The following is a 25,941-nucleotide window of genomic DNA, read 5'->3' as shown; positions in this document are numbered from 1 at the left end:
CCTTGACAAATGTATAGAACAACATTAAAATAATTTACAGTCAAATATATAGCATAGATTTTCAGTTTTGTACCACCTTGGCCTTAAACAAAATATGTTAAAATGAAATTGTAAATATATCTAGGTGAAATTTTACTGTTGTTACTAAAAGAAGTTTGAAGTTTTAATTTTAGGGGGAACTGTATGTAAGTTTTCTGAGAGGACTGTGTACATGTTCCTGAACCATAGTAATGTCTTTTATGATTGTTGCCTTTTTGCATAGTTTTGTTTTAGTTAAGAGAAAGTTTTTCAAGAAAACACACTTGACATTTCATATGACAGAGAGATGCTGTACATGGCTGTACAGTTTAATCTGGAACAGTTCGAATGTTCCAGAAACCTTTTTGATATCACAAATATGCTGATGTACCGTAACATTATTTTGTTGCAAAGTTTAATATTTGTGAGAAATTTCTTTGTTCCATAAATAAAGGACAGCTTTGATGTTCCATAAAAACAGCTACTATATTGTTGTAAAGTAATATGTTTGTATAGTTTCCAAGAGGACAGTGCAGGTGTTCCATAGCAAAGTTACCATTCTATGATAACTTTCTTTTGTTGTATAGTTAGATATTTGCCTAGGTTCCAAGTGCCTGTCATGTCTTAAAGAGCTGTCTATCACTAGAAATGGTTTTCTCAATCTCCTTCAAATGAGAAAACATTTTGTTTCATGTTATTTTTAGACAAAAAAAAAAGAAAGAAATTGCAAGCACATGGGTAATTAGTGTTTTTGCAGGTTGTATACAGTTTGTGCAGGTGTAAAGGTAGATTTACATACTGTGAGAACACAGCCCAGTCAAAATTGATGGTAGTTCATGGTTTACCATGGTAGTTCATAGGGCAATGGTTAACCATGGTTGACCATGTGCAGTAATTGGCACCACGGCCATAAATAGCACATGGTATCGGAATATGGTCACAAACCATGGTCGACCATGGGGGGAAAACAGTCAGAAATGACGGTTTATTACCATGGTAATTCATGGTTTACAATGGAAGTTCATGGGACCATGGTTTACCATGGCTGTGGTAATTGACACCATGGTCATAGAACATGGTATCAGACCATGGTCAAATACCTTGGTCGACCATGGTTGTGGACCACATTACAACCATGGTTGACCAAGTTCCATGACCATGGTCGAACGTGGCGATTATTGACTAAAACTGTATAAATTTGAATTTGAAAGGGTTATGAAAAAATATGACAATTGCAGTCTGTATCTATTTTGCAAGTCAGTCATTTATTTGTCATAAAAGAGCAAGATGACAACAAATTATAATCAGACTATGAAAATTTACCTTTGAATCTGTCTATAAATGCAGGAAAACTATTCTATAACTAGGAAAACCTTTGGAGCCAAAATGCAGTCAGGCGTCTTTGGTGCATTGTAAAACTTGACAAGTGTGAAAATTACTAACATGACCATGGTTATAAAAAGTTGACCACAGTAGACCATGGTCAAACTACTGATCGTCTTTTCTGACCATGGTCAACCATGGCCAATCTTATCTCACCATGATTGACCATGGCTGATGGTGGTCCTGACCATGTTTCACCATGGTATTTGATGGTTGACCACGTTAGTTCATGGTCAAACATAAAAAACTGTGGTGACCATGGTCAACCATGGTCATCATTTCGTCTGGGAGGCCTGTGAGCAGGTTTACTTACATTCTGTGAGAACACAGATCTGTGTTCAGCTAGACATACATGCTGTGAGAACACAGGTCTGCTTACATTCTGTGAGAACACAGTTCTGTGTACAGGTAGACATACATGCTGTGAGAACACAGGTCTGTGTACAGGTAGACATACATGCTGTGAGAACACAGGTCTGCTTACATTCTGTGAGAACACAGTTCTGTGTACAGGTAGACATACATGCTGTGAGAACACAGGTCTGTGTACAGGTAGACATACATGCTGTGAGAACACAGGTCTGCTTACATTCTGTGAGAACACAGGTCTGTGTACAGGTAGACATACATGCTGTGAGAACACAGGTCTGCTTACATTCTGTGAGAACACAGTTCTGTGTACAGGTAGACATACATGCTGTGAGAACACAGGTCTGTGTACAGGTAGACATACATGCTGTGAGAACAAAGGTCTGTGTACAGGTAGACATACATGCTGTGAGAACAAAGGTCTGTGTACAGGTAGACATACATGCTGTGAGAACAAAGGTCTGTGTACAGGTAGACATACATACTGTGAGAAAAAAGGTCTGTGTACAGGTAGACTTTAATACATTCTGTGAGAACACAGGTCTTTTTGCAGGTAGACTTGTATACCGTGAGAACGCAGGTCTGTGTGAAGGTTCATGCAAAATGGCCAGACAAGATCACCTTTAATAGCCGAAGATATACTGTTTGAGTGATGATTCTAAATTAAAGTGGCATTAATTCCTGGATTAATTCCCATTAATCTTGCCCACCAGAAATTATAAATACCAAATAAGGTAAATGATTTATTTGTGGGATGGATTTGGAGAGTGAACATTTGAGATAGATCTGCCTAAAATCTCCGTGATGACCTGTAAGAATTGGTTGAAGTCTTTAAGAATATTATGGATAAAATGTACGTACATTCAGGAAACAAAGTTTTGAAGAGCCTTAATTCCCTGTTAATTCATTCTTCCTCTCAAATGAAATACTAGATTATTAGATAGTGTTTTTTGCCAGGATGCCATATTCTATTATCTGATGCTAGATACTCTAAATTGACAGCAGGTTCTTTCAATTTTTGTCCACAAAACACACCAGAATCTTCCACCCATACTGCTTTTAGAACACCCATATCAGTCAAATTTAATGATGTTTATAATTGATCAGTATAATCCTGGAGTTATTTAAATTAAAATTTCAACAGTCACAGTGAGAAGTATGATGTAATCAGTGAATTACTGGCACATTTAATTACCTATTACTGTGTTTTTAAATATCAAAACATTACTGATAAGAAATACCTGTCTAGGTGATATTGGATAAAGAATTTTTTTTCCGATTATATTTTATACCAATAAGTTAAATCAGACTGACACTTGAAAATGAAATTGCAGTAATACCTTTGGAAGTAGCAAAATTTCTCCTATCGGTCACTAAAATTTATGAGATCGACATTAAATATACAAGTTTGATTGATTGCTTAACCTCACACCAACACAATTATAGGTCATATGGTACCTACAGTTTTAATGGTGAAGGAAGACCCCAGGTGCCCTTCTGTGCATTATTTCATCTTGAGCGGGCACTTAGTTAGAACTTCTGACCTTTCTCAAGCCAGCTGGATGGCTTCTTCACATAAAGAATTTAACATCCCAATTGAGGCTTGAACCCACATTGGTGAGGGGCAAGTGATATGAAATGAGCAACCTGAAGCTTTTGGCCAAGGAGGTCGAAACATACTTGTTAGTCTTACCAAAATTTATAAGATCTGCATTCAAATATATACATTTATGTCAGCGACCTTTTTTTTTACATCCACATATACATATTTTGTTTATCTTAGAAAAGTTAATGAGATCTACATTCAGATATACACATTTATCTCATCAAAGTTTAAGAGATCTGCATTCAGACATTCGCATTTATCTCGTCAAAGTTTAGAAGATCTGAATTCAGATATACCCATTTACCTCATCAAAGTTTAGGTGACCTGCATTCAGACATTCACATTTATCTCATCAAAGTTTAGGAGATCTGAATTCAGATATAATACACATTCATCACATCAAAGTTTAGGAGATCTGAATTCAGATATACACATTTACCTCATCAAAGTTTAGGTGACCTGCATTCAGACATTCACATTTATCTCGTCAAAGTTTAGGTGATCTGAATTCAGATATACACATTTATCTCATCAAAGTTTAGGAGATCTGAATTCAGATATACACATTTACCTCATCAAAGTTTAGGTGACCTGCATTCAGACATTCACATTTATCTCATCAAAGTTTAGGAGATCTGAATTCAGATATAATACACATTCATCACATCAAAGTTTAGGAGATCTGAATTCAGACATTCATATTTACCTCATCAAAGTTTAGGAGATCTGAATTCAGATATGCACATTTATCTCGTCAAAGTTTAGGAGAGATGAATTCAGATATGCACATTCATCTCGTCAAAGTTTAGGAGATCTGAATTCAGATATGCACATTGATCTCATCAAAGTTTAGGAGACCTGAATTCAGATATACACATTTATCTCGTCAAAGTTTAGGAGATCTGAGTTCGGATATACACATTGATCTCATCAAAGTTTAGGAGATCTGAATTCAGATATACACATTTATCTCATCAAAGTTTAGGAGATCTGAATTCAGATATACACATTTATCTCGTCAAAGTTGAGGTGATCTGAATTCAGATATACACATTTATCTCGTCAAAGTTTAGGTGATCTGAATTCAGATATACACATTTATCTCGTCAAAGTTTAGGTGATCTGAATTCAAATATACACATTTATCTCATCAAAGTTCAGGTGATCTGAATTCAGATATATACATTTGTTTTACCAAAAGGTATGAGCTGAACATTCAGATTTAGATCTACATTCAGAAATACGAATTTCTATCAAGAAAGATTCTACATTCAGACATTCTAAAAGACTTGCAATTTAATTGCAGCAGTACAGTTTTACTTTTCATGACAATTTGTGGCGTAGTTGCACATTTTGTTGTTTCATTGGTGAAGGCCCTTCAACATAAGTGCTCTGTTCATATATCTCGACTTTCCATTCTCTGTTTCTACACTTTGGTTTTTAGCTCACCAGAGCACAAAGTGCTCAGGGTGAGCTATTGTGATCACTCACCGTCCGGCGTCCGTCCGTCCGTCCGTCCGTCGTCCGTCCGTCCGTCCACACTTTCCTTTAAACAACATCTCCTCCTAAACCAACAGGCCAATTTTGATGAAACTTCACAGGGATGTTCCTTGGATGGTCTTCCCTAAAAATTGTTCAAAGAATTGAATTCCATGCAGAACTCTGGTTGCCATGGCAACCGAAAGGAAAAACTTTAAAAATCTTCTTCTCAAAAACCAGAAGCCCTAGAGCTTAGATATTTCGTGTGAAGCATTGCCTAGTGGACCTCTACCAAGTTTGTTCAAATCATGACCCCGGGGTCAAAATTGACCCCGCCCCAGGGGTCACTTGATTTTACATAGAAAAATCTTAAAAAATCTTCTTCTCGAAAACCAGAAGCCCTAGACCTTAGATATTTGACATGTAGCATTGCCTAATGGACCTCTACTAAAGTTGTTCAAATCATGACCCCCGGGGTCAAAATTGACCCCGCCCCAGGGGTCACTTGATTTTACATAGGAAAATCTTCAAAAAATTTCTAAAAATAAAGCAGAAGGCCTAGATCTTAGATATTTCACGTGTAGCATTGCCTAGTGGACCTCTACAAAATTTATTCAAATCAGACCCCCGGGGTCAAAATTGACCCCGTCCCAGGGGTCACTTGATTTTACATAGGAAAACATTAAAAAATCTTCTTCTCAAAAAGCAGAAGCCCTAGAGCTTAGATATTTGACATGTAGCATTGCCTAGTGGACCTCTACTAAAGTTGTTCAAATCATGACCCCCGGGGTCAAAATTGACCCCGCCCTAGGGGTCGCTTGATTTTACATATGAAAATCTTCAAAAATTTTCTTAAAATAAACCAGAGCTTAGATATTTCACGTGTAGCATTGCATAGAGGACCTCTACAATATTTGTTCAAATCATGACCCCAGGGTCAAAATTGACCCCGCTCCAGGGGTCACTTGATTTTACATAGGAAAATCTTAAAAAATTTCTAAAAATAAACCAGAAGGCCTAGGTCTTAGATATTTGACATGTAGTATTGCCTAGTAGACCTCTACAAAATTTCTTCAAATCATGACCCCGGGGTCAAATTGGCCCGCCCCATGGGGTTACTTGATTGTACATAGAAAAATCTTCAATATTTTCTAAAAATAAACCAGAAGGCCTAGAGCTTAGATATTCGACATGTAGCATTGCTTAGTGGACCTCTACAAAATTTGTTCAAATCTTGACCCCCTCAGGGTCAAATTGACCCAGCCCCAGGGGTTACTTTATTGTACATAGGGAAATCTTCATAAATTTGCTTAAAATAAACCAGAAGGCCTAGATCTTAGATATTCCATATGTAACATTGCCTAGTCGACTTCTACAAACTTTGTTCAAATCATGACCCCCGGGGTAAAATTGGCCCCGCCCCAGTGGTTACTTGATTGTACATCGGAAAATTTTCCAAAAAATTTCTAAAAATCATCAGTTTGACATTTGAAACATATTACTCTGGTGAGCGATCCAGGGTCATCATGACCCTCTTGTTTGTCTTTTTCTCTTACATTAAGTATGTATGCTTTATCTATTGCCACACTTAGTTCAGCCAGATTTTCATATTGGTCATTGTGGCTTCCACACATTTTGTGTTCTGACTGTTTTTATACACATTTATTTTGCAACACTCTTATGATATACTGATGCAGCACTTCCACACAACACCTCGACACAACACCTCAACACAACACTTCGACACAACACCTCGACACAACTCCTCGACACAACACTTAAATGCAACAGTCAATGGGCTCCTTACTATGTCTGTTCCAACAATTTGTGGTTTCTTCACACAATTTTTGCTCTGACAGTATAGGTTTTATGCAAGCACTTTTTTCACATTTCTGCACTGCACAAAAGACATTAAAATCAGTGATAATGTAGTTGTTGGTCCCCGCCCCCCTCTTGTCAAATTGCAACTGTTACATCTAATTGCATCTGTGAGTGCCAAACTTCTGTCAGAAACATGTAACACTCCGGCAGAATTGGTGTCAAAACACCTTTTATCAACAATAACAAGCAATTGTTACAGGTTTTCAGTTATTTTAAGTGCAGAAATTCAGAGAAAATTTTTAGTGAAGATGTAAATTTCAAACTTCGATAGAAAATAAAGTTTGTTTTAGCTTGATTTTTCAAAGAATAAGGAGGGCTGTTTTTGCCCCAGCATCAGCGTCTGCATAGGTTAAACTTTTTTATGAAGTTCAGTTCATTACTAAACCCATATCATGCTGGACACGATTGATTCTGCCTTTGCGACCAGTGTAGATCATGATCAGCCTGCACATCCTTGCTGTCTGATCATGACCTGCGCTGTTCGCCATTCTGCCAGTATCTTTTTGGTAAGCAGGGTCGATGCGTGCAGCCCCTTTTAACAGCTAATGGTACTGTTGAAAATGAAAGATGGACAAGTTCATTATAGAAATTTAGTAGGGTAAGGGTTAAGATATTCAGTTGAAACTTGCTTTACTTGCTCATAGCAACAAGTTACACTAGTGTGACAAGTTGAGTAACTCTACCTGCAAATCCTAAATATGTCAGCAAATTGCAATTTTCCCATAGGCTCCCATTATGAACACTAGTCATGTATGAGGTCCAAATTTTTCAAATCAGTCTAACAAAAAACCAGGCAGATGACCCTATCTTTTGTATTTCCTGGAATTTCTTAGTATATTCTGAATTTTAGAAAAATATGTTAATTCAAATTCTACATTATAGAAAAATCTGCAGAGCTACCTTGGTTAACTAGCTTGTGGAAAAGACTAGGTTAATAGATAATGTTATCAAATTAACAAGAAAATGGTGTAATAATTATTGGAAGGTTAATGAGATTTAGATGTTTCATAGATGATGTTAATGTATATAAGAGATTAGCTAGAAAATGGTATTACATGTATATAGTTACTAAAATAAAAGCATCCTAGGAAACTTTTAGTTTAGTATTGGTGTATAATGTATTGTCTGAAAGCATGTCTTTATATTGCTTTAAATTTTGTTGATTTTGGAAAGTAACATTAGTAAAACTGAACAATCTGCTGAAGTTTCTAAGATATTAACAGTATTGTACAATTTTCCAAGTTAAGTGCTCAATTTTGTATGATTGATGTAACGAACAGCTTTTTTATTAGCTCACTTGTCGTGTAATGACAAGGTGAGCTTTTGTGATCGCCCGTCGTCCGTCCGTCCACAATTTCTTGTGAACATGATAGAGACCACATTTTGCAATTGATTTTAATCAAACTTGCACACAAATTGTATTGGCAGATTTTATCTCGGTTTCTTTCGAAAACTGGCCAGCTCCCTTCATGGGTTCAGAGTTATGGTACCTTAAAGGGTCAAAATTTGCTATTTTGGCTTGTGAACACGACAGAGACCACATTTTGCAATCGATTTTAATCAAACTTGCACACAAATTGGCATAATATCTTGGTTCCTTTTAAAAACTGGCCAGATCCCATCATGGGTTCCAGAGTCATGAAACTTGATAAGAATGTTTATTTTGATGACACCTAGGCCAGGTTCGAAACTGGGTCGTGTGGGGTCAAAAACTATGTCACTACGCAGATCAAAGGAAAAGCTTCTTAACACTGTAGAGGCCACATTTATGACCCTATCTTCATGAAACTTGGTCAGAATCTTTATCTTGATGATTCCAAGGCCAAGTTTAACAGGTGAGCAATATAGGGTCATCATGACTCTCTTGTATGTTAATTTAATGAAGATCTCTTTTACATGAAGAATACTTATTTCTATAGAGGATCAGTGTGCGAACCAGGGATCTTTAACATCTTCCCTTCTGTCCTTGAAATGGTCCAACTTTAACCATCTTTATGTCAGTGTGATAGAATTCAAGTGTGTTTTGTTTTAGACTGCATACCATCAATTCTTGAGAAGATGGAAAACATATTTAGAAATACAAATATTTTCTCTATGTGAGAGTTCTCTTTCTAGTTATTCCCTCTTGAATACTCTTCAGTGTGATATTTGTTAATTGAAGAAATAATTACATACTGTAATATTATAGAAGTTCAGATAATGTAAATCCATTACATTCACATAGCTGAAATTTTTTATCTGTTTTCTTTTTAGCTCATCTGATTTTTTGAAAAAAAATGATGAGTTATTGTCATCACTTGATCGGTGTCGGCGTCGGCGTTGCCTGGTTAAGTTTTATGTTTAGGTCAGCTTTTCTCCTAAACTATTCAAGCTATTGCTTTGAAACTTGCAACACTTGTTCACCATCAATAGCTGACCCTGTACAGCAAGAAACATAACTCCATCCTGCTTTTTGCAAGAATTATGGCCCCTTTTGGACTTAGAAAATCAGATTTCTTGGTTAAGTTTTATGTTTAGGTCAGCTTTTCTCATAAACTATCAAAGCTATTGCTTTAAAACTTGCAACACTTGTTCACCATGATAAGCTGACCATGTACATCAAGAAACATAACTCCATCCTGCTTTTTGCAAGAATTATGGCCCTTTTTGGACTTAGAAAATCATGGGTAGGACAATTTTTCAATTATACAAAAAAAAAAATCAGGTGAGCGTCAGCACCCGCAAGGCGGTGCTCTTGTTTTAATTAGAAATACATATACACAGGTATACTTTAATGTTTGGACTTGGGGGTTTGTCAGAAGGAACAAATGTACATAATAGGGTTCCATTGTAGCGACTTTAACAAGTTTGTTTGCCTCTATTCTTGCATTCGTCTGTTTTATTCCGGCATACTTCTTCTGCTCTTGTTCTATTCTGGCATAGTTCTGCTTCTTTTGTTCTGTTCTGGCATACTTCTTCTGCTCTTGTTCTGTTCTGGCATACTTCTGCTCTTGTTCTATTCTGGCATACTTCTTCTGCATTTGTTCTATTCTAGCATAGTTCTGCTGCTCTTGTTCTATTCTGGCATACATCTGCTGCTCTTGTTCTATTCTTGCATAATTTTGCTACTTTTGTTCTATTCTGGCATACTTCTGCTGCTCTTGTTCTATTCTGGCATACTTCCGCTGCTCTTGTTCTATTCAGGCATACTTCTTCTGCTCTTGTTCTATTCATGCATAGTTTTGCTACATTTGTTCTATTCTGGCATACTTCTGTCACTCTTTTTCTATTCTGGCATATTTCTACCACTCTTACTTTGTTCTGGCATACTTCTGTCTCTCTTGTTCTATTCTGGCATACTTCTGTCTCTCTTGTTTTATTCTGGCAGAATTCTGTCAATCTTGTTCTAATCTGGCATACTTCTGTCACTCTTGTTCTATTCTAGCATACTTCTACCACTCTAACTTTGTTCTGGCATACTTCTGCAATTCTTAAAGCCCACATGAGCACATGGTTTCTAGTAATGACCAGGGAATGCATAAATTTATTATGAAAAACATGCTTGCATGAAATTGCTGGTTGTCATTAAAACATACACTACCTTTTTGTTGCAGACACAGAAACTATGTAAATGTCATCTTATTCATGGTTTGAGTTAAAGAATTAACATTATTGAATTACTTGAATTTGTAACAATGATAAGATGTTTCTTTCATTTTCATACAGTAATGTATTCTATTTTGTCATTATGTATTTTCAGGCATTTGAGGAAGAACTGAAGAGACGCCAGCGTGACCTTGACACCTTACGGCAACAGGCACAACCTTTGCATGACAAGGGAGCTGGGGCACTTGTTGAGCCAGATATAGACCGGCTTCAGCGACGATGGCACGACGTCAACAGTCAGGTTGCAATGATACAGTATCCTCCAGTGAGTGTGGAACCAGCTGTCACAGAAGGTCAGGTGACACGTACGACATATACAGTCGTTCAGTCAAGTGTTACACGTGCCAGTTCTCCAAGAACTTCGTCCCAGATTAAGGTCGATATTCGCCGACTGTCTGACCAAATTGCTGATATCAACAGACAGTTAACGGGGCCAGAACTTGGAGGAAAAGATTTCGATGAATTTACCAAACAGGAGGATATACTTCAGGTATAGTATATATATATTTAACAGATCTATGCAAAATATAGTATGACACAAACAATACCTGTCACTGTTATACAATACCTGGAAAATAATTATATTCTTGTTACATTAAAATTGCTGAGAACAAGATTCCAGTTACAGTCAAACAGTATTTATAAAATAGATACCTTTTACACAATAAAGAGTAAATTTTGGCTGAACAGGTAAAGAAAATAGGTACCTGTTGCACTGTACAGTTTAAAAATCTTTTATACATAAAAATAGATGCTCTTACTCTGGTATAATTTTGAAAATAGTAGATACCCCTTGCACAGGACAATAGTAAAAAGAAGTGGGTAGATACCCTTTACACTGAAAATCTAACAGTATTGAAAAGATAGACAATTGTTACTGTGAAACAACAGTATGGAGACAGAAGATACTGGCAAAACTTAAATTTGAGAAACTGCATAATGTTACTTGACAAATTAGATACCTATTACACTAATTGAGTATATTGAAACATACCTGTAAAACTTGCAGTAATGAGACAAAAGATGCCAATTACACAAAATGTACTCTTTTAGAACAAAAAAGAACAAACTACTCTGAACAAAATGGCAAAGATGGGTACATAGAAAATGTTTTAGAGTAGTTATTAAACAAAGAACCTGCATGGAATATAGAGAAAAGTAATTGAGCCGCACCATGAGAAAACCAACATAGTGCACTTGCGACTAGCCTGGATCCAGACCAGCCTGCGCATCCGCGCAGTCTGGTCAGGATCCAGGCTGTTCGCTTTCAAACCCTATTGCAATTAGAGAAACTGTTAGCAAACAGTATGGATCCTGACCAGACTGCGCAGATGCGCAGGCTGGTCTGGATCCATGCTGGTCGCAAATGCACTATGTTGGTTTTCTCATGGTGCGGCTCAATTGTGAAATAATGATCCAGCATACCAATTAGTACTTCTCTTTCATGATATACACTTTACAGAAGATCAAAATCCAAACATTAATAAAAGGGATGTAAAAAAGGAACAGTTTATTTTGCAGACATTTTTTTGTTGTGAACATAACTGTTAACAGTAATAATCATTACATTAATTGTGCTGTCATCCTACTTGTACATTACACTAATTGTGAGATTCTTGTAGAAAGGTATTGTATAGTTCTAGGATGAGAACTTGACATTTGTTTACATTAGAAGGTAAGAAAATGTTACCAGGTAAAGTGCTTTTAAAGATGAATGAGAACTGTTATGAAAAAAAAGAACTGGTCAGCCAATCAAAGTCCAATAATTTTTTGAATGACCAATGATATGATGCAAACCTGGTAATGCTATTCACAGTAACATTATTTGTTTACATTACAAAGTAACATCATTTGCTTACATTACAAAGTAGCATCATTTGCTTACATTACAAAGTAACATCATTTGCTTACATTACAAAGTAACATCATTTGCTTACATTACAAAGTAACATCATTTGCTTACATTACAAAAGTAACATCATTTGTTTACATTACAAAGTAACATCATTTGCTTACATTACAAAGTAACATCATTTGTTTACATTACAAAGTAACATCATTTGCTTACATTACAAAGTAATATCATTTGCTTACATTACAAAAGTAGCATCATTTGTTTACATTACAAAAGTAGCATCATTTGTTTACATTACAAAGTAACATCATTTGCTTACATTACAAAGTAGCATCATTTGTTCACATTACAAAGTAACATCATTTGCTTACATTACAAAAGTAACATCATTTGTTCACATTACAAAGTAACATCATTTGCTGACATTACAAAAGTAACATCATTTGCTTACATTACAAAGTAACATCATTTGCTTACATTACAAAGTAACATCATTTGCTTACATAACAAGGTAACATCATTTGCTTACATTACAAAGTAGCATCATTTGCTTACATTACAAGGTAACATCATTTGCTTACATTACAAAGTAGCATCATTTGCTTACATTACAAAGTAGCATCATTTGCTTACATTACAAAGTAGCATCATTTGCTTACATTACAAAGTAACATCATTTGTTTACATTACAAAAGTAGCATCATTTGCTTACATTACAAGGTAGCATCATTTGCTTACATTACAAAGTAGCATCATTTGCTTACATTACAAAGTAGCATCATTTGCTTACATTACAAAAGTAGCATCATTTGCTTACATTACAAGGTAGCATCATTTGCTTACATTACAAGGTAGCATCATTTGCTTACATTACAAAGTAGCATCATTTGCTTACATTACAAAGTAGCATCATTTGCTTACATTACAAAGTAACATCATTTGTTTACATTACCATACATGTCATACGTCCCGGATTGTCCAGGATTGTCCCGGAAATCACATACTCGTCCCGGTGTCCCGGACAGTGTTGAAATGTCCCGGAAAATTAAATTAGAAATACAGAAAAACGAAAATAACCCCCTCCCCCCCCAAAAAAAAAACTAGGTTTTTTTGCCTATAAATTGTTGAATTTTGCATGAATAAAACACAATAAACAGTCACCGGTGTCACATTGTTTATTCCTAATTATCCGATAATCAGTTTCATGCCCTCGAGCGGGACACATGTTGATTAAGCTAGCTCCTATCACCACTTATATTGCGCACTGCGATATTTTGATGACCCAGATTAATTTACAGTCAGCTATTTTGATGACCCTGATTATGAATTGACAAAATTATGCAATCAATAACAGTTTAATGATAATTTAATATTAGGAACAATAGCCGAAAATCTCGTTGTTGTTAGCACGTAGGCGGTGAAGCTACATGTAGCCTTGATTAGAAGAAATGGCTGATAACGGTCAATTAAACGATAATTATTTTAAAAGGTTGTAATCTTTCAAAATGTAGATTAATTGTCACACATATTCTAAATTAAACTTTTGACTATTGAATGCCTTTGCCGGCCGATCCTTGAAAATTGACCCAACCCGAAATATTTTATATCGATTTTATCTACAAGATTTATTTAATTCCTTTGAGGATTCCATTTATTAATGATTAGGTAAACTTTTAAGCATTAAAAAGATACCAAATAAGCTGGATTCTAAATCGCGATGACCAGGTTAATTCTTCGTATATAGCAAGTCTCCCAATTCAGTTCACCTCGGGAACGCAACCAATTCACGTGCCGAACTATAGACGTAAATTACCCTATTTACCTCCCTTAGAAAGCTAGACGACATTTGCAACAAATTATTCCTAAGCGAGGGAACAATGTTTATCTCCGGAAACTGCATATAATTTTATGATATTTATGCATGAAACAGACGAAAACTAATGTCACGGTTTATGTCCCGGACAAAGGGTAAAAAGCCCGGAAATTTTAACTCAGAGTCCCGGAAAGGTCCAGAAAAACTATGGCATGTATGCATTACAAAGTAATATCATTTGTTTACATTACAAAGTAATATCATTTGTTTACATTACAAAGTAACATCATTTGTTTACATTACAAAGTAACATCATTTGCTTACATTACAAAGTAATATCATTTGTTTACATTACAAAGTACCACTATTACTGTGCTTTTAAAGATAAGTGCTAATGGTTATAAACAAATTGATTTGATATGCCATATTTGACTGACCTTTGATATGTTGCAAACATGATTACAGTTTTCTCAGTGTTAATAGTTTACATTACAAACAGCATGTGCTTATATTACAAAGTTACTACATTAGTTTACGTTGCAAAGTAATGGTAACAAAAACAGAACTTACAGTTTGACAGAGGAATCCTGCTAAATTAAGGTACACTAAAATGGATATAAAATTTATTAAATAAAACAAATACTCATATAAGATATAACTGTTCTGAAACATTTGAGGGTATAGTAGGGTACTGTTTACTGTCAGATTATCATGGTGTATCTGTAGAACTTTCTACATTATGTTGTTTGGATGCTCTCTTAATTGGATGAGGCAAGTTTGTATCATAAACATTGTTACAAGTTAGCCAAGATATGCCTCAAATAACACAGGGTAATTGTAATGAGCAATATATGTCCTAAACCTGTAGGGTGTTACGATTATGTATAATGGTATGAAAGGTTGTGAGCAAAAATTACTGTAAGTGCCAAAGCTTATACAAGTCTTTATAATACTGTAGCTTAGGTATTTCCCTCATCACTTATTTTGCTTTCTAATAACAACAATCTCCTGCCAGTTCTTCAGAATTCTTGCCTTATAATAAGCAAGGGATATTTTTGGAAACATGACTGTTTGAAATTAAGATGATCACAGAGAAGATTAGCAAAAATAAAATCAAGGCCAGGATCATCCAGTGTTTAGTACTATCTCCATCACAGTGATTTGAAAAAAAAGACAAGTCCTGGTATTGTCTCCATCACAATGATTTTAGAAAAAGGACCGAGTCCTAGTATTGTCTTTATCACAGTGATTTTTGAAAAGGACAAGTCCTGGTAGTGATTTCAGAAAAAGAATGAGTTCTGGTAAGGTCTCCATTACAGTGATTTTAGAAAAGGATAAGTCCTGGTATTGTCTTGCATAATGTCTTGTAAATATTAAATGTAAATGGCGAGATTTTTGCAGTATCTCCATGATGTACTTTTAGCACTCTTGGGCTGTACAAATTTTTACAGTGTATACTGAACAGTATTCGTCAGATATAGGAAGAGTTCCCATATCTAACTTTTCTATATAAGTCTGATTTGCTATGTAATTTAAAATAAAAGCCTCTTTATTTACCAAGTAAATCCAGAGTCATGTCCCTTTAATTGACAGTAATAAGCCTGATTTACCCAGTGAATCCAGAGTAATGGCCCTTTGTCAGTAATAAGCTTGATTTACCAGTGAATCTAGAGCACTGGCCCTTTGTCAGTAATAAACCTGATTTACCAGTGAATCCAGAGTAATGGCCCTTTGTCAGTAATAAGCTTGATTTACCAGTGAATCTAGAACACTGGCCCTTTGTCAGTAATAAACCTGATTTACCCAGTGAATCATGAGTAATGGCCCTTTGTCAGTAATAAGCTTGATTTACCAGTGAATCTAGAGCACTGGCCCTTTGTCAGTAATAAGCCTGATTTACCCAGTGAATCCAGAGTAATGGCCCTTTGTCAGTAATAAGCTTGATTTACCAGTGAATCTAGAGCACTGGCCCTTTGTCAGTAATAAACCTGATTTACCCAGTGAATCCAGAGTAATGGCCCTTTGTCAGTAATAAGCTTGATTTACCAGTGAATCTAGAGCACTAGCCCTTCGTCAGTAATAAACCTGATTTACCCAGTGAATCCAGAGTAATGGCCCTTTGTCAGTAATAAGCTTGATTTACCAGTGAATCTAGAGCACTAGCCCTTCGTCAGTAACAAACCTGATTTACCCAGTGAATCCAGAGTAATGGCCCTTTGTCAGTAATAAGCTTGATTTACCAGTGAATCTAGAGCACTAGCCCTTCGTCAGTAACAAACCTGATTTACCCAGTGAATCCAGAGTAATGGCCCTTTGTCAGTAATAAGCTAATAAGCTTGATTCACCAGTTAATCTAGAGCACTGGCCCTTTGTCAGTAATAAACCTGATTTACCCAGTGAATCCAGAGAGATGGCCCTTTAATTGTCAGTAATAAACTGATTTGCCAGTCAAGAGTAGTAGCCCTTGAAATGTTAATGTTACACAGAATTCTGGATATCACCCTTGATTAAGATTTTTATCAACATGATTTTTACAACTGGTTAGATCATTCTTGGGTCTTTTCAGTGACACAGATGATATAATAAGGACTGACAAATGAATGTTTGAATTAGAAATTTTTCATAATTGTTGTTTTTTTATTTACACCAGTGGCATTTCTACTGGAATGAAATTCTGAATGTAGTAAAAGTAAGTTATTATGATGATGGGAAAACCAGAAAGAACAGTAATATCATACTTTATCCTGTAGTGAAAACAGAAAGCTTGAGTGCTCCTGTGAAATTATATGTAAAGTGTAAGTCTTAAAGCAATTAAGGAAGGAATTGTGTTTCATGCACTTACATTAAATTACACAAGAGAGTAATGACCCATAATGCAATGGCACTTTAAATTACACAAGAGAGTAATGACCCATAATGCAATGGCACTTACTAAGTTTAGATCAGTGTTTGTTTCTGTCAGAACAGAATTTTAGTAAAACAAGAATATCTAACTTAAACTTTAATAAAATACTTCATAAAATTTGTATTCATATTTGAATACGGTAAATTATAGATTTTTCCTTGCCTATGTTTGTTGTACTTTGGGCTGAATGATTTACAAAACATAGTTATGATATGTATGACAGTCTAGAATTGATTTGTTTTCCTGTATCTATATTACCTAACCATCTGCTGTATTTTCTCAAGATTTTAAGCATCCCAGAATGCCTGTAAAATATATAAAGCTGTGGGAAAAGTTCAGCAGCTCATGCTTAGATAATCGCCTGCTTGTTTCAGGGTATACAATGGCACAGGGTTAGTATCAGTATTCCATTCATTATTCCTGAAGTATACCTTTTATATGTATCATATTAGATGTATATTTCTATACAAGATAAATGACGTTGAATTACCTTGAAAAATATGGTGTTGGAAATATTAATCACCTTTATATTATATATATTAAACCTTGTATGGTCATTTTTCATCATGTTACATAGTTGCTGTTGTATCAACATCCAACAGTACAACATCCCAGGGTTATAAGATTGTGTTAGGAACCAGTCACAGAATGCAGCCTTGCTATTGGTCAGTTTCAATGTCATGCTCAGAAACAGCCAATCAGATGGCAGAGTTCTGTGACTGGTTCCCAATCTTAGCTTTATAATCTTCAGAACAAATACATGTAGAGAATAAAAGTACATAGACGACCAACTTATTAAAATGTTATAATTGTTATATGTTTAAATTAAAGCAATTAAAATGTTATAATTGTAATATCATTATATTCAAGCAAATTGATTGGTTTAGCCAAGATGTCCCCACATCGATGAACCCCTTGTTTATTTAAGTTCATGCGCCTTTTTCAGCATTTCGTCAGTGCCGAAACTGATAGAAGTTAGTCGTAGAAACAACTATAACTTTCTTATTATTTCCGAATGAAACATACAGTTACTTAGTTAGATCATTTCCTAGAACATATGATAATCATGGCTTCGGCTCATAATTTGACAAAATTGTTTTGGAAATGTTTGTTGTGGAAAGCAATATCATAAAAAGACTAAAATTCATTGTGAAAACATGTTTACTATTAATTTTTTTTCTGTGTTCATGCATGTATAAACCCAGTTGAATAATGCACACATTGAATAAAGCCCCTCAGTAACATCATTCTGTATTACTCTATTATTATTTATGCCATATATATCCACTTTGGTTCAGAGATTAAGGTAGTTCTGAACGTTTGATAAACCGGAAGTGATGGCGTAACGTCATTTTTCCGGAAAACGTAGAATAAAGCCCGGAATCGGCATACGGAAATGAAAATCATTTTATGAATTAATGGCAACCCGTGAGTAAATTTATTTCAATGGCACTGTTACTATCTTTCAAAAGTTAATATATTATATTAAAGCATCTGAGACGTTAAATAATGTAAAATAATGTCTTAGATTATCTTGAAACGAGCAGTTCACTTTAAGTATGGGCAAATATCTATACATAAAGCACATGGACCTATACATTTTATTTCACCACATTATAGACTATATGTTTATTTACGAGTGTGAGAAGTTTCATCAAAATCTACATTGTAGAAAGATTTCTGTTAACGAAAATGTTATGAAATTTGTGATTTTCCCATAGACTCCCATTATGAAAAAATGCGTGAGGTCCAAATTTTTTAAATCAGTCTAGCAAAAAATCAAGCACACGGCCCTACCATTTTTATTTGCTGAATTTTCTAAGTATATTCCGAAGTTTTGAAAAGTCGGAGTTCAATCAAATTCTACATTGTAGAAAAAATTCCGATCCAAACGTGCAGAACTACCTTAATGTAATTTTCAGTACCCACTGGCATCAACCTTAAATACTAAAAAATATTCTGCAGTAAGTTTATTTAACAAGAAATATTATTATAATAAGATCTTTGAGTGGTTTATCTCCTGATGTTCAGAGTTTAGATGCCCAGGAACTAAATATCTAAGCATGTGAATGCTGAACCAGTCCATGGTAAATTAGATGATGAACCATAAGAAGACCCTGATTGTTTTCATTGTAACATGTTCTTTGATTTTGATACAAATCATGCTGGACTTCATTTATCCAATTAGTAATGATTGGGACGTCATGTGGTAATTTGACGTCATACTTGAAGTCATAATGCTGTCTTAATGGTCTGCATGTTGACCGTTGTTTATGGCAGAATATTATATACCCTGCTAAAATGCGGTCATTTGATTGGTCGAAAGGGATGCACGCGCGGGTCCGCAAAAAGCGATATTGACCCGCAAAAGTGATAATGACTCGTGTGATATCACGTTTTCTTATATGTATGAAATATAGGCCAGCCAAATGGGTGCATTTGAGAATAGCATATAATATAACAATTATAGACGTATGTTTTGGTCAATATATGTTTTTACGGACCTGTAAAAATGATGTTGACATCATTTTACAGGTCCATAAAAATACATAGTGACCTCAACATAAGTCAATAACTATACTATAGAGAGCTTGACCTTCTTAAGTCAAAACAAGCTATGTTCGAATGTTTATTTCTAAGCCATCAAAGAAAGAGAGGAAAAGTGCTCTTTAAAAGTTTATTATAGGTACAAGAATACTGTTGAAAAGCTTCAGGGTAGATAATTTATACATGTTTCATTCTTTGTTGAGAATGATAAGCTGTTGAGAACATCCTCATTGGGTGATGTCTGCAGCCTGTAACATAAACCTGCTTTGTATATTATTATATATTATAATTATTGTTATCTAACCATGGGGCATGCGGTATATAGATTTATTATAGAAAGATAGAACAATAAATATTATTGTGCTAAGTTTAGTTGATCCAAACATTTTACCCTCCTGAAAACATTCAATTATTTTATGATATGGTTTGCCACCTGACTTTATTTATGTTATTTTCTTAATCTTAATTACAAAAGTCAGCGTATTAGCTGAAAACTGAAACATTCTTTCTACATTTACTTTGATAAATTCCTTGTTTTCAAGAGGTTACCAATTGCTCTGTTTTTTATTTGTTGTTTTCTATAAGTTTAAATAAATGAAGTTTTCATTCCCTAAAGATTTTTGGCGATGGAGTGAACAGTTATAGCTAAGGGAGGTATCTCTAGTGTTTTACACTGGTATTGATGCCACTCTGTTGATAACAAATTATAGAAACACTATTTTTTTAATTGAAATTTAAAGATTTGCCTTTCTGCAATACATTTAAATAATTTTGTAGGCTAATAAAATTAAGATAATGATTATGAAAATTTCTGTTAAAACTTTAAAAAGTTCACTGAAACCCTTAATAGAATGCTGTGTTACATCACAAACTTGTAAGACACACATATTTACAGAATAATAAAAGTGGATTTTAGGAATCATTGCAAAAAAAAGTTGTTTCTCAGATTTTGGCAAGCTCGGCTCTGAATCTGTTACCGTAATATCCTGAATATAGTTTTTCATAGGCTTTTCTTTCCTTGTCTGTAAAGATGTAATCATTTCATGAACAGTTTGCCAGTAACGTATCTTTATATTTGACTGAAATCTTTATTTTTTGATAATTGAAATAAGATGTCCCTCTGGCAGTGAAATAATTTTCATTGGAAATGATTTATATTTAGACTAGATGGTTTTTTTTTTTTTCATTATTACCACCCTAAATTAATTTTTGAAATCTGCAGTTCATGCAGTTTATTCAGTGATGCTAGAAGTATATGTGCTCATTCTAACTATTACATCATTTAAACATGTTTTATTTGGCAAGTGATTTGGGTAACATTTAAAATTGTAATAGTACACTGAGTTCCATGAAAAATGGTTATTTTACTTCCAGATTAGGGATCGTCAAATTTAGTTACTATATTAAGTAACAACCTCCTGTTTAGGAACTTTAGGGGAAAAAAACAACTAATGTTAGATTACTGAAATAGGAAGATAAGTAGGCATCGACAATAAAAAAAAGTTCAAGGACCACTCTATCTTTGCTAATGTACTTAAAATGTGTAGGCTGGTTCACAGACTTGGCATTATGATGTTGCCTGACAGATGTCAGAGAACACAGTCTGAAATATACATTATATATGCCATTTGTTTAGAAGTTAGGTGACAACGTATAACATAAGAAACCCCGATTGTTATGTCTAAAGTATTTCAAAACAATTTGCTACCTTGTTCAGGTGATGTACTAACTCTTGCAGGGGAAACTGAGCATACTTTGTATTGATTGATAGGCTGACTTTAGTTTGGAAACAATTCCGTTGTCTTGATTATTTCTTCCTAATTTTCAGGGTTTTTTTACCCAAGTCTAGCTGTCTGCCTGTCTATTCATCATAGTCTTGTAAAACACAAGAACATTTTAAGACAGTTAGAAATGATGGAATTCAAGAAAATTTGCAATTTAAGTACCTGAAGGTCTTGCAGGAGAGCATGTATCTAAGTAGGCAAATGCCAGGTTTGAAAAAAATAAATAACAGAATTCCGTAAAATGTTGAAGGGACAGTAATCCTACTAGTATCTATGATCACATTTGTATTAACTTGCTGAATTGTTCTCTATTATAAGGAGGTGCAGAAACGTCTTGAAGATGCTAAGGCTGGAATTGATCGACTGGATCGTGAGAAAGATGAGGTTTTCTCTCAGTGTGAACCAGATGAAAGGCAGAGGTTACGGACATTACTTCAAGATCTCCATAGCTCATGGCAGGACATCAGTGACTCCTACACTGACAGACACAGGTAATTAAGGGCATCAATGAGTGAAAATGTCTCTTTTTAGCTTGACTATACAAAGTATGGAGAGCTGTCCTATTCGACCCGGCGTCGACGTCTTTCTGCGTCCGCACCTTGGTTAAAGTTTTGATGCACTTTCTCTTTCTCTCTGTAATTACTTGATGGATTTGTTCAAACTTAAATTAGTTATTCCTCATCATCAGTGCAAGGCCCATAACGCTGGTACCAATATTTCATGAATTATCCCCCCTTTTTACTTAGAATTTCAGGTTAAAGTTTTTATACACTTTCACTCAGTCTCAGTTATTACTAAATGGATTTGATTCAAACTTAAAGTAGTTGTTCCACCTTATCACCCACATCATATGAAACAAGGTCCATAACTCTGGCACCAATTTTTCATGAATTATGTCCAGTTTTACTTAGAATTTAAGGTTAATTGTGATGCATTTTCACTATATCTCTGTTGTTACATAGAGGATTTGATTCAAACTTAAAATAGTTGTTCCACATCAGCACTCAAATCATTTGACACAAGGTCTATAACTTTTGCACCAATATAGCTTTGGTGCCATTTCACTATTCTCTCAGTTATTAACAAATGGATTTGATTCAAACTTTAAATAGTTGTTCCATATTATCACCCACATTATATGACACAAGGTCCATAAATCTGGCACCAATTTTTCATGACTTATGCCCCCTTTTACATAGAATTTAAAGTTACTTTTGGCCCCATGTGGTTCTGGGACGATCTGTGTATGAAAAGAGTTGGAACCACTGCCTTACCCTTGCATGATAGTAAGAGGCGACTAGTAGGGTCTTAACACTTGGTTTTGCTGTAGCACTGTGATTACAGCAGGTATGCAAATTTTGATTCCATACCTCATGTTTTTATTTCGATGTAAATGAGATGTGAAACCAAAATTTGTAGTCCTGTTTGGCGCCATATAACCTTTACTATGTTGGTGCGCCGTAAAACCCAAATAAATAAATAAGTTACTTTTGATACATTTTCACTATATCTCTGATATTACAGAGAGGATTTGATTCACACTTTAAGCGGTTGTTTAGCATCATCACTCACTTCATATGACACAAGGGCAATTACTCTTGCACAGTATTTCATGAATTATTCCCCCTTTTACTTTGAATTTCAGGTTAAAGGTTTGATGCACTTTCTCTCTATCTCAGTTATAACTAAATGGATTTGATTTAAACTTAAAGTAGTTGTTCCACATCATTTGACACAAGGGCCATCACTCTTGCATCAATATTTTATGAATTATGCCCCCTTTTTGATTAGAATTTTAGTTTAATTTTGATGCATTTTCACCATGTCCCTTTTATACTTATTTAATGTTTTGATACACTTATTACTTAATACTTATGACACAGACTCAAGCTTTTGTCCAATATCTTCTTCCACATTGGAATCATTAAACACTCCATTGACAGCTCCAGGGTCCTTAGATGTGCCCAGTTTCACTATCCAGCATCGAAATTGAGGAAAGTCTGCTCCTTGAGTTGTTGGAACAACTAATTTTTTGGCCATGTCTACGGCATATGTCATATTTACATCACTAGCATCCATTCTAGGCCGATACTGCTGGAAACATTACCAATTAGAGTAAATCAACCAGCACTGAACACTCGTGTACCTATCAGTCTCAACTGGGAATTGAACCTAGATCACCAGCACTGAACCAACTTGCTAACCACTACACTGCTAACTAGATAGAGTCAGTTTTGTCTATGGGTGCAATTTATGAATGTTAGATTCAGAACATAACTGCAATGATAAAGGGCTAGGAAAAAATAAACTTCAACATAATTATGCCCAGAAAGTTTATTGGAAGTGTGGCATATGATTATTTATCAAATAATTCACAGCAGACTCTAGGGAATCTCTGCCAATAAATGCTCATCAACATGGCTGCATGTTAAAAAAAGAAATGATTTGCTTACTCTCTTTGTTTCTGATATTGCTTAAGTTTTATTATTTTCTAGTTTCTGGTTAATTTTTAGCTTGACTATTAGCTATTCTTTTCTCTTCATCACCTGTTGCTTGTACTGTTACTTTATGGATAGCTTCCCAGTCGTCAAACCTACTGAAAGAAACTAGTTAGGTAACTCTAAATTGATTTTTTACTGTAAAGATTTCCTTTTTTCAACTTACAGAATTTGCATGGTTAAAGTATTATAGTGCAAGTTTAACGATCAAGCTGTGTCTCAGTAACAGCTTTCTGTATTATGTATCGAAAGTTCATGAAATTATTCCCAGTTTTCAAACAGCTAAGCAACAACATGTAGTATGATGTTTTCCTTTGTCGAAGATATTTCTATCTTATAAAACAAATATCCTGTATATAAGTAATGGCGTTCAGTGCTTTCAATTGATAAGTTAAAATCTTCAGAAATAAAGACTTATCACAAAGTGAACACATTATCTTCAATGCTGGACATGATGCATGATATAATATCCTATAATAAAGATTATTTTACATACTGTGAAATCATTTAATTTCGTGGGCATGAAATTTCGTAGTTTTGATCAAAACGGCAATTTCTTGGGGATTCGTGGATTGACGCAGCCACGAAATCCACGAAAAATTAGTCACCCTCGAATATTAATAATTTCACAGTAAGTAAATATGGTCAGACGAATTGCCATTGTGTGCCATATTTCAGTCCAGCGGTCCTTTTCAGAATCCCTGTAGTGGGTTTAATACACTAAAATGTCAGGTCTCGGCTATGAAAACTTGCGAAAATATAAATAAATTACATTTTTTCATCTCGATTTCTCCTTATTTCAACTTGACACAACTGAAATAATGAGTTTACCATTGACATTGTTCATTTTTCTGAAACTAATTAAATTTTAATTACCCTAATTTGCTATAGTAATGCGGATTTCCTCTGTATTATATGTCTTAAACAATGTAAATGAAAGCTTTAGAAAAGGGAAAATGTATGTTTTTATACATTCGTAATACAATAAACAACACTAACCAGTCTTCTAGAATTTCTTAAGATAGTAATTTAAGCTACTGGGGTAGGTTGAACAAATATCTAATTGAATTTTTTAGAAAATCTAAACAAGAATGCAAGTTATTGTTTAATTGAAATATGTGTGCTGTCAGGTGAAAAGGAACCTTGTGTAATTGAGATGTTCCACAAAAAAAAAACCCAACTATAATGGACTATTTATATTGTATTAAGCTCAATCAGCCTTGTTAGTGCCTGCAGCCTTACAAGCACCAACACTATCCAACTCTGGGTTTTTCTGTTACAGGAATCTTTACTTGTGTTATACCTTTGTCCCCTAGAGTGGAGAGTGAGGGCCCAGATTTTAAAAAGGCTTTTTAAAATAACAATTTGCATCTTTATTATTATTATTGTTATACCAGATTTATATAACGCCCTTTTCATGATAAACACGTTCAAAGGCGCTTTACATATAGCAAACGCAGCCACACAGGGCACGAAATTCCTCCTCTACTAGTACAGACACAGAGCGATCTGACCAGAGTGACAGTGTGAGATAAAGCCCCCAGAACAGATAAAGAGAAATCTTTTAGATACAGGCCTGTCCGGCTAACTTAGCCTAGCTCTTTGCGAATAGACAGTCGGGTTCTTTAACGTGCCCAGTGTATAGGACCAATACACGTGAAGCTGTCTTTCCTAAGAAGAACCAGTACAGGCCTGAGACTACATTTGCAAATTGTTTGCTGAAATGAAATATTTTTCAGTTTGGCTTAGTTAGAGGATAGGTGTTTCCCACAAGACTTTTAATTGGATATTTTCATGGAAAAATAAGTTTTATAAGATTATGAATTATTAAATTGATATATGATTTATGTTTACGGGTGGCATATAATTGCATGGACAGCAATTAACTTAAATAGGGATCATAAAAGATTAACATTTTTAAGTTGTCATCTTGAAAAGGAGACTCAATTAATCTCTATTAGCAAAACAAGGTAACTTTGTATATAGATAAAGGTGGGCTAGATATTATGACCTAATAAAGTATCGCTTATGACGATTTAATGGTATTAGACAGATTGGCTTAAGTGGGGCTTGACATTGATATTTCACTTATCGAGAGTGACCCTGATGATCGCCGAGATAACTGTTGTAGAATCGTCTGGCACTGATACTTCTGTTT

At 34.8% G+C, this 25,941-nt stretch overlaps 1 protein-coding gene across 10 annotated transcripts in view; it reads left to right on the top strand.

Annotated features, from left to right (window-relative positions):
• LOC123552588 (dystrophin-like) overlaps positions 1-25,941 on the top strand; it is a 253,635-nt gene that overhangs the window by 115,093 nt on the left and 112,601 nt on the right. For 9 of the 10 annotated variants that reach the window (XM_053540095.1, XM_053540089.1, XM_053540088.1 and 6 more), the window contains 3 exons: positions 10,476-10,871; positions 17,329-17,346; positions 21,604-21,776. In XM_053540095.1, the coding sequence (XP_053396070.1) occupies positions 10,476-10,871; positions 17,329-17,346; positions 21,604-21,776 (587 nt within the window). The remainder of the gene's footprint in view (positions 1-10,475; positions 10,872-17,328; positions 17,347-21,603; positions 21,777-25,941) is intronic. The other variant, XM_053540091.1, reaches the window with a different exon arrangement.

Source organism: Mercenaria mercenaria, chromosome 4 (genome assembly GCF_021730395.1).
Source record: "Mercenaria mercenaria strain notata chromosome 4, MADL_Memer_1, whole genome shotgun sequence".
NCBI classification, from domain to species: Eukaryota; Metazoa; Mollusca; class Bivalvia; order Venerida; family Veneridae; genus Mercenaria; species Mercenaria mercenaria.
This window is presented reverse-complemented; position numbering and strand designations above follow the sequence as displayed.